At 45.3% G+C, this 13555-nt stretch overlaps 1 protein-coding gene across 10 annotated transcripts; it reads right to left on the bottom strand.

Moving 5' to 3' along the window:
• Window positions 1-312: 312 nt before the first annotated feature.
• Window positions 313-13224, bottom strand: ZNF227 (zinc finger protein 227). Of its 10 annotated transcripts, none has more exons than XM_070632825.1 (7): window positions 13104-13224; window positions 12474-12623; window positions 10317-10655; window positions 8807-9423; window positions 8094-8220; window positions 6954-7076; window positions 313-2882 (listed from the first exon to the last, which is right to left on the bottom strand). In XM_070632825.1, exons 4-7 carry the CDS (start codon window positions 8807-8809, stop codon window positions 754-756), a joined length of 2382 nt encoding a protein of 793 aa, XP_070488926.1. In that variant the 5' UTR covers window positions 8810-9423; window positions 10317-10655; window positions 12474-12623; window positions 13104-13224; the 3' UTR covers window positions 313-753. The 10 variants fall into 10 exon arrangements, with proteins under 10 accessions (XP_070488926.1, XP_070488925.1, XP_070488928.1 ...); XM_070632824.1 differs by having other exon boundaries at window positions 10317-10378; XM_070632827.1 differs by lacking the exon at window positions 8807-9423 and having other exon boundaries at window positions 7762-8220.
• Between the last annotated feature and the right edge of the window lie 331 nt (window positions 13225-13555).

Raw genomic sequence — 13555 nt, 5'->3', positions numbered from 1 at the left:
CTTTGTTTTCTTCCAGATTATGCTATCTTGGACATCTTCCAACATCCATAACTACAAATTGACCTTCTCCCATTTGATGTTTCCATAGTTCCACTGGATCAAGAAATCATAAGATATTTTGGCAATCCAATGGATTTCTATGTTTGCTATTATAAACAACGATTCAACGAACATTCTTTTATATACATCTGCAGCAGCTACAAATTTACGTCTCGAGATCAAAGATTCACGTCTGGGGATCTATTCCTTAATTTTAACTCAATAGACCATATGAAATAAAGCAACATATTATGAGTTCTTGGCTACAGGAAATTTTTAGTCTGTAATTTTATTCATTTCATTTTTCGTAGCTTTACAGCTATAGTAAAAATAATGGTCACTGTAAACAAGTATAAAATGGAAATTAAAAGGGAAAATAACCCCACACTCTCCCTAATCCCCCCCCCCCCAAAACTAGCTAGTATATGGCAAATATCCTCCTCACACATTATCTTTAGGCATCCATTCTCTTTGAAAGATCATTTATGTCAACTGGATCTTACCAAGAGGGTTACAACCTATTTCTCCCCTGAATATGAGTTCAATTCCCGTTCCTATGGTTCTATGTCATCATTTTAAGGATTCGCCAGAAAGATTCCATCTGAAGACATCCCTTTCCACTCTCAGTACTTCAGAGAGTTTATCACCAGCATGGACTGTCCAAAAACTCAAAGATGTGCATCCTGCCTGAAGCCATTGACACATTTCTCATTTTTAAAAATTCTTGCCCATGTGAACTTTCTGATGGTACGTAAGACGTGAACGGTGACTGAAGTCTTTCCCACACACGTCACATTTGTAGGGTTTTTCTCCTGTGTGGACTCTCTGGTGGGCTTGAAGACGCGAACTCTGACTGAAGCCCTTCCCACACTCCTCACATTTAAACAGCTTCTCCCTAGAGTGGACGCTCAGATGGACTCTCAGGTTGGAGGGGAGACTGAAGGCCTTCCCACACTCCTCGCATTTATGGGGTTTCTCTCCCGTGTGGACCCTCTGATGATGGCGGAGATTCAAGCTCCTCCCGAAACCCTTCCCACACTCCTCACATTTGTAAGGTTTTTCTCCTGTGTGGCCTCTCTGATGGTATATAAACTGGGAACTGTATCGGAAGCCTTTTCCACAGACGTCACATTTGTACGGCTTCTCCCCAGTGTGGACTCTCTGATGGGACTGAAGACCAGAGGATTGACTGAAGCCTTTCCCACACACCCCACATTTGTACGGTTTCTCTCCAGTGTGGACTCGCTGATGGACCCGAAAATCTATGGCCTGACTGAAGCTCTTATCACACTCCTCGCATTTATAGGGCTTCTCTCCTGAGTGGACTCTCTGATGAGCGTGAAGATTTGATCTCCAGCTGAAGCCCTTCCCACACTCCTCACATTTATATGGCTTTTCTCCAGTGTGAATGACTTGGTGCAGTTTAAGATTTGAACTATAGCTGAAGTCCTTCCCACACACGTCGCAGCTGTAGGGTTTCTCTCCAGTGTGGACTCTCTGATGGGTTTGCAGCTTGGATGACTGACTAAAGCCCTTCCCACACGTTTCACACTTGAATCTCTTCTCCCCAGTGTGGACATTCTGATGGACTTGAAGATTGGAAGCCTGGCTGAAGCCCTTCCCACACTCCTTACATTTGTACGGCTTCTCTCCCGTGTGAACCCTGAAATGGATATGAAGATCCGTGTTACGGGTAAAGCCTTTCCCACACGCCTCGCATTTGTATGGTTTCTCTCCAGTGTGGACTCTCCGATGGCATATTAAGGGTGAATTGTGACTGAAGCCCTTCCCGCAGACGTCGCATTTGTACGGTTTTTCCCCCGTGTGGACCCTCTGATGGATGTGATAGTGGGCCGCCTGAGTGAAGCCCTTCCCACACTCTTCACATTTATAGGGTTTCTCTCCCCTGTGGACCCGCTGATGAACACGAAGATTAACACTCCAGCCGAAGCCCTTCCCACACTCCTCACATTTGTATGGCTTTTCTTCAGTGTGGACTCTCTGATGGCACTGAAAATTGGAACTCTGACTGAAGCATTTCCCACACTCCTCACATCTGTAAGGCTTCTCTCCTGTGTGAGTTCTGTAATGAATGATGAGACCTGTGCTGCTACCGAAGCGCTTGCCACAACTGTCACATTGATAGGCCTTCTCTCCCGCGGGATGAGACTGATGGGAATGAAAAGAGCTCTTGCTGAAGCAATCGTCAGCATCGTGACATTGATGGAGCTTCACTTCTGGGTGAGTTCTCTGATGCGGCTGCAGATGTGCGCTCTGGCTGGAGCATCTCTCTCCTGGGTGGACGTGCTGATGAACTGGAAGCACTGGGCCATAACTGAAGCCTTTCCCACCCTCACGACATGGATGGAGTTTCTCTCCTAAGAGTAAATGCTGGTTGAAGCCATCACAAATGCTTGTGCCACATTCATTACATCTGTAGGGTTTCTGTTCCGCGTCAGTTTTAACACAATCACCAAGTCGTGATTTCTTCACAAAGGCTTCACATACATGCGGGTTATTTTTCATGTTAATTTGCTTGCCTCTTCTCTGATTCCGCGACTCACTCAAATGTGTATTCCCGCAAGAATCCAGGGTTCTCAAAATGGCAAACTCTTGGTTTTCAATGTCACTGGAGCTAGCTCCTTTGTGATTCGTTCTATCCTTCCCATTTTCAGAAACCTGAATACAATCGCCTTGGAGTAACTGAGAACTCTTCCTCTGAAGACAATGGGTTAAGTCACTTGCAACCTGTTTCCAGATTTGCCAGCAGGATAGCTCTTCACGTGAAAAGTATTTTAAGGCAACTTTCTGAAGAGTCTCCATCTCATTTTGATTCTTGCTGCCTATCAGGAAAAGCAATATTCAGAGACGAGGACAAGTAAATGCTTTATTCAAAAATATCAGGATTTCACACTTAGGCCGTAGAGGAAGGGCTTAATAAACCAGGGGAATGGTCATGTTGGGACAACATCACTTACCTTTTTCTTACATCTTCTAGCAAGTGGAAGCAAAGGATACGGTCCACAGGCTCTTATCCACTTAGTGTAAGTGTGACCCACTTAGAACCACAAGTCTAACGGTTTACTATGAGGATGTAAGTCTGAAACCAGAGGGCCGCAGAGCAACAAAGTCAATCCACATGCCGACCTACAGTGACGTCCATGAAAAGCCTACTCACCTCTTCCTCAGTGGGCTAATGACAAGCGGGATTCGACCCTATAAAGCCACAAAAGCTCAGACTGTGGGCATAAAATAGTATTTTAGGTCCTGGCAGAAATTATCTTCCAAGAGGAAATCTGGGAACTGGTTGGATCAATCACATTCATTGTTTTAAACCTGGTAGTGATTTAGGTCTCTGTAAAAAGAGGTGGAAAAGGGAAGACTACTCTTGCACAACTGAGAAAGAACGTGGGAGAGGAAAAGAAAGAGCACAGCGCAGACTCTCGAGGATGACGCTGAAGAGGAAGAGAGAGAGCTGCACGTGGCATGGAAAGCTTTTGCGCACAAAGTGAAGCCTGCATTCTCCCTCTTTCCCTCTGGGTCTCTGCTCAAATGGCACTCGATCAGGTGCAGCCTTCCCCACCACCCAATAAGAAATACCCCCTGCCCCCACATTTGATTCTTCCCATCTGCCTCACCCTGCTTTATCTTTCCCCACAGCACTTATTATTTGATTTACTGTATTATAGTATTCTTCCTAATTTTTTCTCGTCTTTCTAGACCCACCAGAATAGAACCGTCATGAGGAAAATATGCGCTTTGTTCTCTTCACTGCTTTGTGCCCACTATGACAGAATCTTTCACATTGTTGGGATGTGTTAGTGAAATGTGAAACCAATTCCGTAAACTGTGACAAACATTTCAAAAAAGGAGAAATAGGACAAAAACATGAGAAATGTCACGAGCAGTAAGGGTACCACCCAATGAAATGCTTGTTTCAGCTGTAGATACAGACATAAAAATGCATGTGTTATATTTATGCTGGGTCAAGATGTGAAATTTTTTTTTAAAAAAGATTGGCCCTGAACTAACATCTGTTGCCAATCATTTTTTTTTCTTCTTCTTCTCCCCAAAGGCCCCCCAGGACATAGTTGTATATTCTAGTTGTAGGTCCTTCTGGTTGTGCTATGTGGGACGCCGCCTCAGCATGGCCTGATGAGTGGTGCTAGGTCTGCGCCCAGGATCTGAATGAGTGAAACCCCAGGCTACTGAAGCGGAGTGTGTGAACTTAACCCCTCGGCCACAGGGCCAGACCCGAAATATTTCTTATTGAGGGTCTGTGATTAACAATGTATGGAAGCCACTGGCTTTAAATGTTTAAGGGGGCACCAAGTCCTTAATAATTAGTTTGCTTAAACGGAAAGTTACATTCTAATAATACAAGTTGAAAAACTGTCAACAGGTACATACACATTTCTGGGCTAGCTGAATGGCCCCCAAAGACATCCATGCCCTGACCCATGGAACCTGTCAATAGGTTAGTGTATATGGCAAAAGGGACTTTAGATTTGAGTAAATTAAGGATCCTGTGATGAGGAGGTTATCCTGAGTTATCTGGATGGGCCCAAAGTAATCATAAAGGCCCTTAGAAGAAGGAGGTGGGGGGAAGTCTCCAGACCTCACCCTACGCATCTCTCCTCTTCGCTGCTTCCAATTTGTATCTTTTTGCTATAATAAAATTGTAATTTTAAGCATAGCACCTTCCTGAGTTGAGTCGTTCTAGTGAGTTATCATGTGAACCCCCGAAGGTGTGGCCAGTTGGTCAGAAGCAGGAGTGGCACTGGGAGCCCAGCTGGCATCTGGTCTTGGTGGGCCGTCTTGTGGAGGGCCGTGCCCTTAACCTGTGATATTGGGGCTAACTTCAGGCATGTGGTACCAGGACACACCAGAATATGTAAAAGGCCCCTCACATGGCCTGTGACATTAGCTAGTTAAGACCATTAGGATGCAAATGACATGGGAAAACTTATTTAAAAATTCTGTAATTTCCTTTCCTAATCAGGACTCTCTCATCTCCACAGTAGGACAGTGCCTTTTGATCTCTGGAAATGTCCAGTTTGAAACCACTAAACAAGTACCAGATATAGGTCATACGATTGTTTCGGTATCAGAGAGAGGGGAAGGCAGTCAAGTGTTAGGTTGGTGTATGGATGAGGCACTTTCACTCTTAAGTGGCAAACTTGAAATTGTGACATGAGAACTGATCATTGTAACACCTGGCATATTGGTATTGACGACTTTTGTCCTGATACTTGTGATATATGGTGGTATATAATTTGTTCTGATAATTGTGAATAGCTTTTATCTCAAGTTAGTAAGTATGAACTTTACATATTCAAAGATGTCTCAGAAATCAGAATCATGTTACGCATTCGCTGGAAGATCATGTTCCCCAAGAATCCATCAATTGCACTCATGTGCTCTGAGCCAATGAGCCACCTCTGGGAGTAACAGAGACTCGAGGTCCACTTGTCTCCAATATCTGTAGCTTTTTGTGTTTAAGAATCCTTACAAAAACAAGCACTTTAATCTCAGCTCCCATGACCCATGAAGGGCATTTTAGGATAGTATTTGTATGTGGAGCATGGTTGCAAACTCCTGAAGCATGTTGGTCAAGAGGTCAAAAAAACCTTTGAGAAACGGTGGCAGAAAATGCTCCAAGATTGATTAAGAGAGAGACTTGGGCTATTAGGCAAAACTGAAAAGTGACAATACTTAGGATCCTAATTCCTGAGGTTAAGTTTGCACATGAGACCCAGGAAAGTGAGGCCAGGATGCAACCTTCCTGAACGCCTCGAAGGAGAAGCAACATGTAGACATAAGAAGGGAGACAGACAAAGACAAAGGGCGACATCCATCACTTACTCACAGAATTCAGGGCCTAATTTATCATGCTTGCGGGTAAGTGTCTTGAATTTGATTTTTAGGCAAAAGAAGAGTATATAAATTACCTTCCCCAGGAATATCTAATTTTTAAATAGTACTGAGGAATATGCAAATTAAAGGAAATGGAAAGATGGGAGAGAAAGGAAAGGAGGTCAAGAGTGAGGAAGGGAGAGGGGGCAGGAGAAAGGAGGGCAGCAAGAGGCCAGCCGGAGAGGGAGACGGCCGGCTGGGGACTGAGCAGGGACTCTTCCTGGATGGGAAAGGCTGCGACCAGAGGTTAGGAGAGACCGCGAGGAGAGCCTCCTCACTTCCACTTAATGGAATAGTTGTTATTTAAATAATTTATTCATTCCACACGTAGGTACTGAGCACCTGCTGAACAGAAGGCCCATCAGAGGCTCTGAGTAGACACAGCAATAACACTGCCCAAATTCCTCCTTTCGTGGGGAGACAGATGATGAACAAGTAAATAAAAATATGTTACTAGGTCAGGTGATCAGAGATGAGACTCAAAATGAGGCAGGGGAAGGGGATGGAGAATGGAGAGAGCGTGGTATTTTAAATAGGGCAGACACCGAGGCCCACCTTGAGATGACATTTGAGCAAAGATGTGAGTGAGGAAGGGAGTGGCTGTGGGCCTCCAGACCAAGGCAGAATAGAGCTAGTCAAAGGCCATGGAACAGAAGAGAACACTCCAAGGGGGCCAGGACAGCAGGGACGATGCAAGCACGGCTACAAGGACAGATCAACGAGGAAGAGGGCGAGGAGGCCAGGGCAGGTGGGCTCCTGCAGTCCCCCGAGAGGACTCAGGTGGGAAGCCTTTGGAAGGTTCTGAGCGGAGGAATGGCGAGATCTTATTTGATTTCTAAAGAATCGCTCTGGCTACCATGTGGAGAAGAGATCACAGGAGCATAAGGGAGGAAGCCCGGAGACCAGAGCAGAGGCTGCCATCACAGCCAGGCCGGAGAGGACAGCGCTTGGACAGGAGCGGGAACCGTGGGCGTGGGCAGCAGCAGCTTGGCTAGTACCTGCAAGAGCGGCCACGTGCTTCTCACTGGAACACCCATTTCTCCACGTTTCTCGTTCCACCATGCAAAGGTTTTCTTTTGCCTCCAACTGGGACAGCAGACCTGGTTTGAAGGGAAGGTGTCCTACGGAAAGGCAGATACACATATTTAAGAGGAACTCAGCTAGAACATATTTGAAATTCTATAATGCCCAGAATCTCTAAAGTGATATTTTAAGGACTTTTTTGATCACAAACTGTAATAAACTTAGGTCGTGACCTAGTTCACGTCTATATAGAGATAAAATTAGATTTCCCACACTCTCATCCCACTCACAGCAAATGGTCACCATTTTTGCTCCAACGTGAGGTCTTGATAAGGAACTGATAGACTCTGTCCTTGTTCTATTTCATCAAAAAAAATTAATGCCAGTACAATGTGCTAAGCTGATTCCATGGCCCACCAATGGGTCACAACCACAATTTGAAAGACAGAGTATACAAGTTAAACTGCCCATTTATAATTCAGTTAAGACAGGGTTTCTCAGGGCCGGTCTGGTGGTGCAGCAGTTAAGTGTGCACATTCCGTTTCAGCAGCCCGAGTTCACCAGTTCAGATTCCGGGTGCGGACCTACACACCACCTGTCAAGCCATGCTGTGGCAGGCATCCCACATATAAAGTAAAGGAAGAAGGTCATGGACGTTAGCGCAGGGCCAGTCTTCCTCAGCAAAAAGAGGACTGGCAGCAGATGTTAGCTCAGGGCTAATCTTCCTCAAAAACAAACAAACAAACAAAGACAAGAAGGTTTCTCAACTGAGGCACTACTCACATTCTGGACTGGCTAATTCTTTGTTGTAGGACTGTCCCGTGCACTGTAGGTTTAGTAGCATCGTTAGCCCCTAGATGCCAGTAGCACCCTTCCCCCAGTTGTGACAATCAAAACTGTCCCCAGACATTGCCAAATGTCCCCAGTGGGGAAACATCACTCCTGGGCAGAATTTTGCTTGAGTAGAAAGACCTAGGCCTGTAGTCCGAGGGCTTAGAAAAACTTCCATCTTCAAGGTCAGGGAAGCATTTCGAAAGGTCCAAAGCTTTGAACAACTGTGGACACAGGGACTCTCAAGGGGTTGAGGTTTAATGTCAGAGAGTGCCTGTCCTCACCCACAGACAGCAGGTTCCTGAAGTTCTCCAGCATCACGTCCTGGTACAGCTGCCTCTGGGCGGGGTCCAGCAGCCCCAGCTCCTCCTCCGTGAAGGTCACGGCCACGTCCCTGAACGTCACTGCCTCCTACAACGCCAAACACACGCAACCTCAATCTTACGACCCCCAATGGAAGAAGGGTGGCACTGGGAAAGATAAAGAGGGTCACCAAGAGGCCGGCTGGTGGCGCAGTGGTTAAGTGCACATGTTCCACTTCGGTGGCCGGGGGTTCGCTGGTTTGGATCCTGGATGTGGACATGGCACCGCTTGGCAAGCCATGCTGTGGTAGGCGTCCCACACATAAAGTAGAGGAAGATGGGCATGGATGTTAGCTCAGGACCAGTCTTCCTCAGCAAAAAGAGGAGGATTGGCAGCAGATGTTAGCTCAGAGCCAATCCTCCTCAAAGAAAAAAAGAGGGTCACCAGAAAACCTGTTACAGATTCAGAGGGGTCCCAGGCAGTTGTCCCTCTCCCCGTCTCCTCTCTGCCTCCCCCAAAGCTTGGACTCCATCACTGTTTTTAGTGTGCACAAAGCTCACAGCCTGCAGCACCCAGCAGGACAGTGTATAGCTCTTCCTCTGAGTTTCCAAGGCATTCACAGCTGGCCAGGGCACAGGCCGAGTTCAATTTCAAGGTCATTCAAGGACCCTGGGCAAACTCATTAACCTCTCACCATCTCGATCTCCTCTTCTCTATAACTGTGTCTAAATCGCGAGCTGTTCGAAAGGATTAGATGAGGGCATACAGGCAAAGCACTGAGAAAGGTGCCGGCCACATCAATGCTCCATCGGCTTGAACAATTAATATCGTTATGATCTCCTCCATCCCATTTCGTGACCGCAGTCTAGTATTCCTCAGAACTGAGGATTCATCTTGAATCAATCCAAATAATGTACAATTAGTTAGAGGTTTCTGCTTATAATCAATGCGGCAAAGACACTTTCACAGAGAGCTTGGCCAACAAGCAGCAACTGCAAAGTCGTGGAATATGCACTTTAAAAATGTTGAAAGCGTAATGGCAGATGTACCTCTCCCAAGCTTTTCTCAAGTCACATTTCACATGAGAGAATACAAGTGTTCCTGAATGGCCAGACTCTGGCCAAAAAGGACCTAATTCCTTTTTAAAAAAAATCTTTGAGGGGCCGGACCCACGGCCAAGTGGTTAAATTTGTACGCTCTGCTGCAGCAGCCCAGGGTTTCACTGGTTCGAATCCTGGGTGCGGACATGGCACTGCTCATCAAGCTATGCTGAGGTGGCATCCCACATGCCACAACTAGCAGGACCCACAACTGAAAAAAAAACATACAACTATGTACCGGGGGGCTCTGGGGAGAAAAAGGAAAAATAAAATTAAAAAAAAAATCTTTGACAATCTAAATGAGATAAATAAATAGAAAGGTCTTATTAACGTTTGCACACATTTAGTTATTAATGACCATTATTTTCTTCATAAATTTACTTTCCTCTTTTGTGATACTCCTATTCATTTCTGTTTTTCTTTTAAGATTGGCACCTGAGCTAACATCTATTGCCAGTCTTTTCGTTTTTTTGTCATCTTCTCCCCCGCAAAAGGCCCCCAGTACACAGATGTATTTTTCAGTTGTAGGTCCTTCTAGTTGTGGCATGTGGGACACCGCCTCAGCATGGCCTGACGAGTGGTGCCATGTCCATGCCCAGGATCCAAACTGGCGAAACCCTGGGCCGCCGAAGTGGAGCATGCGAACTTAACCATTCGGCCACGGGGCCAGCCCCTCCTATTCATTTCTTTTACTTATATTCCAATTTGGTTTGTCTTTATCTTACTTGTCCTAATAAGAATTAGAGATATTAAGCCCTTATCTAATGTATATAACATATCCCATCAATTCTAATATTGCAAATATGTAGTTACGAATGCACGTGGAAAAGAATTATGGGAAAGTGAGAAGAGCTAGTCTGTAAGCAGGGCAGCAGTGTAAATTATTTTTGTCTATTTCAAAATTCTATTATTTTTTCAAACATCGTTTTGTGAAATAAAGATGATAAAACACACAAAACACATGTGCACACACAGCACGGCTCACAACAAGCACTCAGGATCTGCTGTTTTCCATTAACCTTTCCAAGGAGGAGAAAAAAGATGGGCCTAATCTTTGAGAAATAAAATCACATCTCAGGAGACAGAAAGGAATGCCTTACTCACCTGAAACTTGGTCATTTTCTCCTGCTCCTTCTGGGGAAGGTCAGAGTCCTGAGAAGGCATAACTACGGAAGGACAGAGAAGCCATGAAATGCAGGCCAGGGCTGCCAGGAGCCCACGTGGATCTTCGTAGAAACTACAAGAGGGGGCTCCTACTTCTAGGCAGGTGTCGGCACATCCAGCTTGGGAAGCAGAACACGGACTAGATTCCAGCTACTCAGAGGTCTGTCAGCCAAGGGCCACTGGGCCGTGAACAACCCGCACAACCAAATCCAGCATCCCTACTGTGAGGATTTCTGATCCCGGGGATGGCAGGAAATGAGAGGTACCGGAAAACAGGGGCTAAAAGAAAACATAGGCTCTGGAGTTAAGGGCCTAGATTTAAACCCCGGCAATGATACTTAGCATCTGTGTAACCTTGGGGACGTTAAAAAACCTTTCTGTGCCTCACTTTGGTCAGCTGCACAATGAGGGTAGGATAAGAATCGTAAATCACATCCACCTCATAGGGCTGTTGTAAGGATTAAATGAGGAGATGGAAAGTTCTAAGAACAAGGAGTCCCTTTTTCTTGTAGCCGCAAAAAAGCAGGCAATACTTTGCATCATAAATGGTATTTGCAAATGTCTTTTCTAATAACAAAAACAACAATGCATAAGACCTGAAAGGTACCTGCTCTCCTCTGAAAGTCACCTTTAATCTCTGAAAGCCCTCATTCAGACTTAAAATTTCTTCCTATTGAATAATCTGTTGCCCAGCTAATAACACTTTATTGACACTGGTATTAGCTTTCTAAAAAATATCATTTTGGGTCCATTTACTTAATGAAGTCAGAAAAGGCTTATTGGCTAAAGTCTTTTATCCTATGCTCACAGAGATGTAAAAAACACATAGGAAAGAGAAAGAGACAAAATAAAAATCAAGAAACATGGAAGACAGACTGAGAGGCCCCAATATTTGCCTAACCAGAGTGTGAGAAGAGAATGCAAGAAACGGCAGAGAGGTCTTATTTCAAGAGGTTACTGTTGAGTTCATATATAGAAATTCTGAATTGTATAAATCAATCTACTCCTAAATAAATCACAGCGACACTCAGGAATGCAAAGGACTCAAAAAATATAAATAAACAAAATGAACTAAAAACAACAATAAAAACCTTAAGGCTCCCAGAAAGGAAACATAGTTTACCTCACAGAAATGCCTAGTAGACTGACAGAAACAGGAAAACATAATGAAGATCTGAAACAACTGGATAATCTCCCCAAAATGAAGAAAGAAAATTATTGTCCACCTTGAATGCTATGCTCAACTCAATGATTATTTACGTGAGAGAGAAACGAAGACATTTTAGCTAGACAAAAATGAAAATCTATGACTAAATGAACCCTGAAAGAAGCAATGGTAAGAAAACATCTGTAAATATGTTGGTAAAATCTTAAAACAAAACAAAACGAGCCCAAGAACGATGAGACAATTTTGGAGGGTGGTTATAATAAAAAGCTGACCTATAACCTAGCCTACAGTTCAAACTTCAAGTATATTTTTAGTCTCTATATTTTTGAGAATGAGAATACATGCTGACCATATTTAGTATTTGTTGAGACAGATAATCATTTCTAGAAATTAAAAGAATAACAGAAGCCCATATAACTTCCCAACCAGGTGAGGGCAAATCAAAGAGGGACAAAGCGAAGTGAAGACAAAAAAAAGGAGAAGAAATGTAAAGCTTTTCACATTTACCATTTTACATTTACCATTTACATTTAGGAAAATGTAAATGGCAGATATACAAATAAATATATATTTAAAACAAATATTTAAAAATATATATGTACGTGGCAGAGGTAGAAATACACACATGCAGCCACAACTAGAAGGACCCACAACTAAAATACACAATTAGGTGCTGGAGAGATTTCGGGAGAAAAAAGCAGGAAAAAAAAAAAAGAAGATTGGCAACAGTTGTTAGCTCAGGTGCTAATCTTTAAGGAAAAAAAGAAAAAGAACTACACACATACATATTAACAAGCAGATTCAACAGCCTCAGGTTTATTCAACAAATACTTGAAACATTTTCCTAAGAGTAATTTACAGAGTGAAGGGAATCTGATGAATTGACGACGGCGATGACAGAACAAGAAAGAACTGTCAGTAGTCTGTACCTGGGGCTATGCTGTGAGAAGCCAAGAAGCCCTCCTTCCCGAATCCAGGGGCGAAGAAAAGGATGCGGAGGGACAACACGACGCTGTCCGTCCCCCGGAGAAGCTGCAGCGGACATCCCCAGGCCCCAGCGCCGGGTGACTCGGTCCTTCCTGAAACAGAGATTGGTAAGGGTTCGGAAAGAGCTATGGGGCCCCCAGAAGGAGGACAGAAGGGCCCTGGCCTTGCTCCTGGAGTCCTGACCCTCTCTCTCTCTCTCCACCGGGGCTTCCAGCCAAAAGGGATCAATCGCAGGAGCCAACCCATCATCATGTCTGTTGACACGTATCGCCCCGTGTCATTCTAGCCGCCACCCTACCCAGCAGCTCTCCCTCGCTGCTTCACAGGGGAGGACAGCAGAGCGCAGAGGTGACCAACAACTCGCCATGGATGGTACCGACCGAAGCAGCAGCGGTGCTTCTAGGAGGGGGAGGAGAGCCGGGGGCATCCACGCTTCCGCCCTCCTCCGCCTCCCAGCCTCCGCCGGCGGCCGCCGCTTCTCCATCCTGAGACGGCCGGCTAGGCAGCGACTAGTGCCCACGCTCGGCCCGAAAGGGCTCGGAGGGGGGCGTGGGGGCGCGCGGCGGACTCACCTCCCGGACCGAAAAGATGGTGGCGGCCTCGCTTTCCCGGGCCGGAAGTGCCTCAGACGACAAGGCGCTCCTGGACTACACTTCCCAGAAGCCCCGCGGGAACCAGCGCCTGGGCTCCTCGTTTCCGCTTGGGACAGAGTTCGGGCATACATTTCCCAGAACCCCCAAGAGGAGGACGAACCATGTGCATCCTCTTAGTGCTTAAACGACAGCAAACAAACTCCAGACTCTCGGAGCGCCCGAACTGCAACATCCAGAACCGTCTTCGTGGTTTCCTGCCGTTTTGCCGCCTTGAAGCCGTTCTCTGGCGCCAGGGGAGTTTTGCTTTTCTCATTGACAAACAAAACATAATAGCAAATATTTGAAGAGTCAGGCTTAAAAGAACACTGCAAGACTTTTACTAATAGACTTGTACCTGCTACTACTAGAAAAAAAAGGGGGAAAAAGCCTTT

Source organism: Equus przewalskii, chromosome 9 (assembly GCF_037783145.1).
Source record: "Equus przewalskii isolate Varuska chromosome 9, EquPr2, whole genome shotgun sequence".
Classification (NCBI taxonomy): Eukaryota; Metazoa; Chordata; class Mammalia; order Perissodactyla; family Equidae; genus Equus; species Equus przewalskii.
This window is presented reverse-complemented; position numbering and strand designations above follow the sequence as displayed.

Bases quoted from the DNA above. Each gene is read 5' to 3' on its own strand.
- ZNF227 (XM_070632821.1), bottom strand. From the start codon at position 10,376: ATGCCTTCTCAGGACTCTGACCTTCCCCAGAAGGAGCAGGAGAAAATG. The intron at 7,077-8,093 runs GTGAGGACAGGC...GCCTTTCCGTAG, and splicing joins CAGGAACCTGCTGTCTGTGG to GACACCTTCCCTTCAAACCA. The intron at 2,883-6,953 runs GTACTAGCCAAG...TTTTCCTGATAG, and splicing joins GCACGTGGCCGCTCTTGCAG to GCAGCAAGAATCAAAATGAG.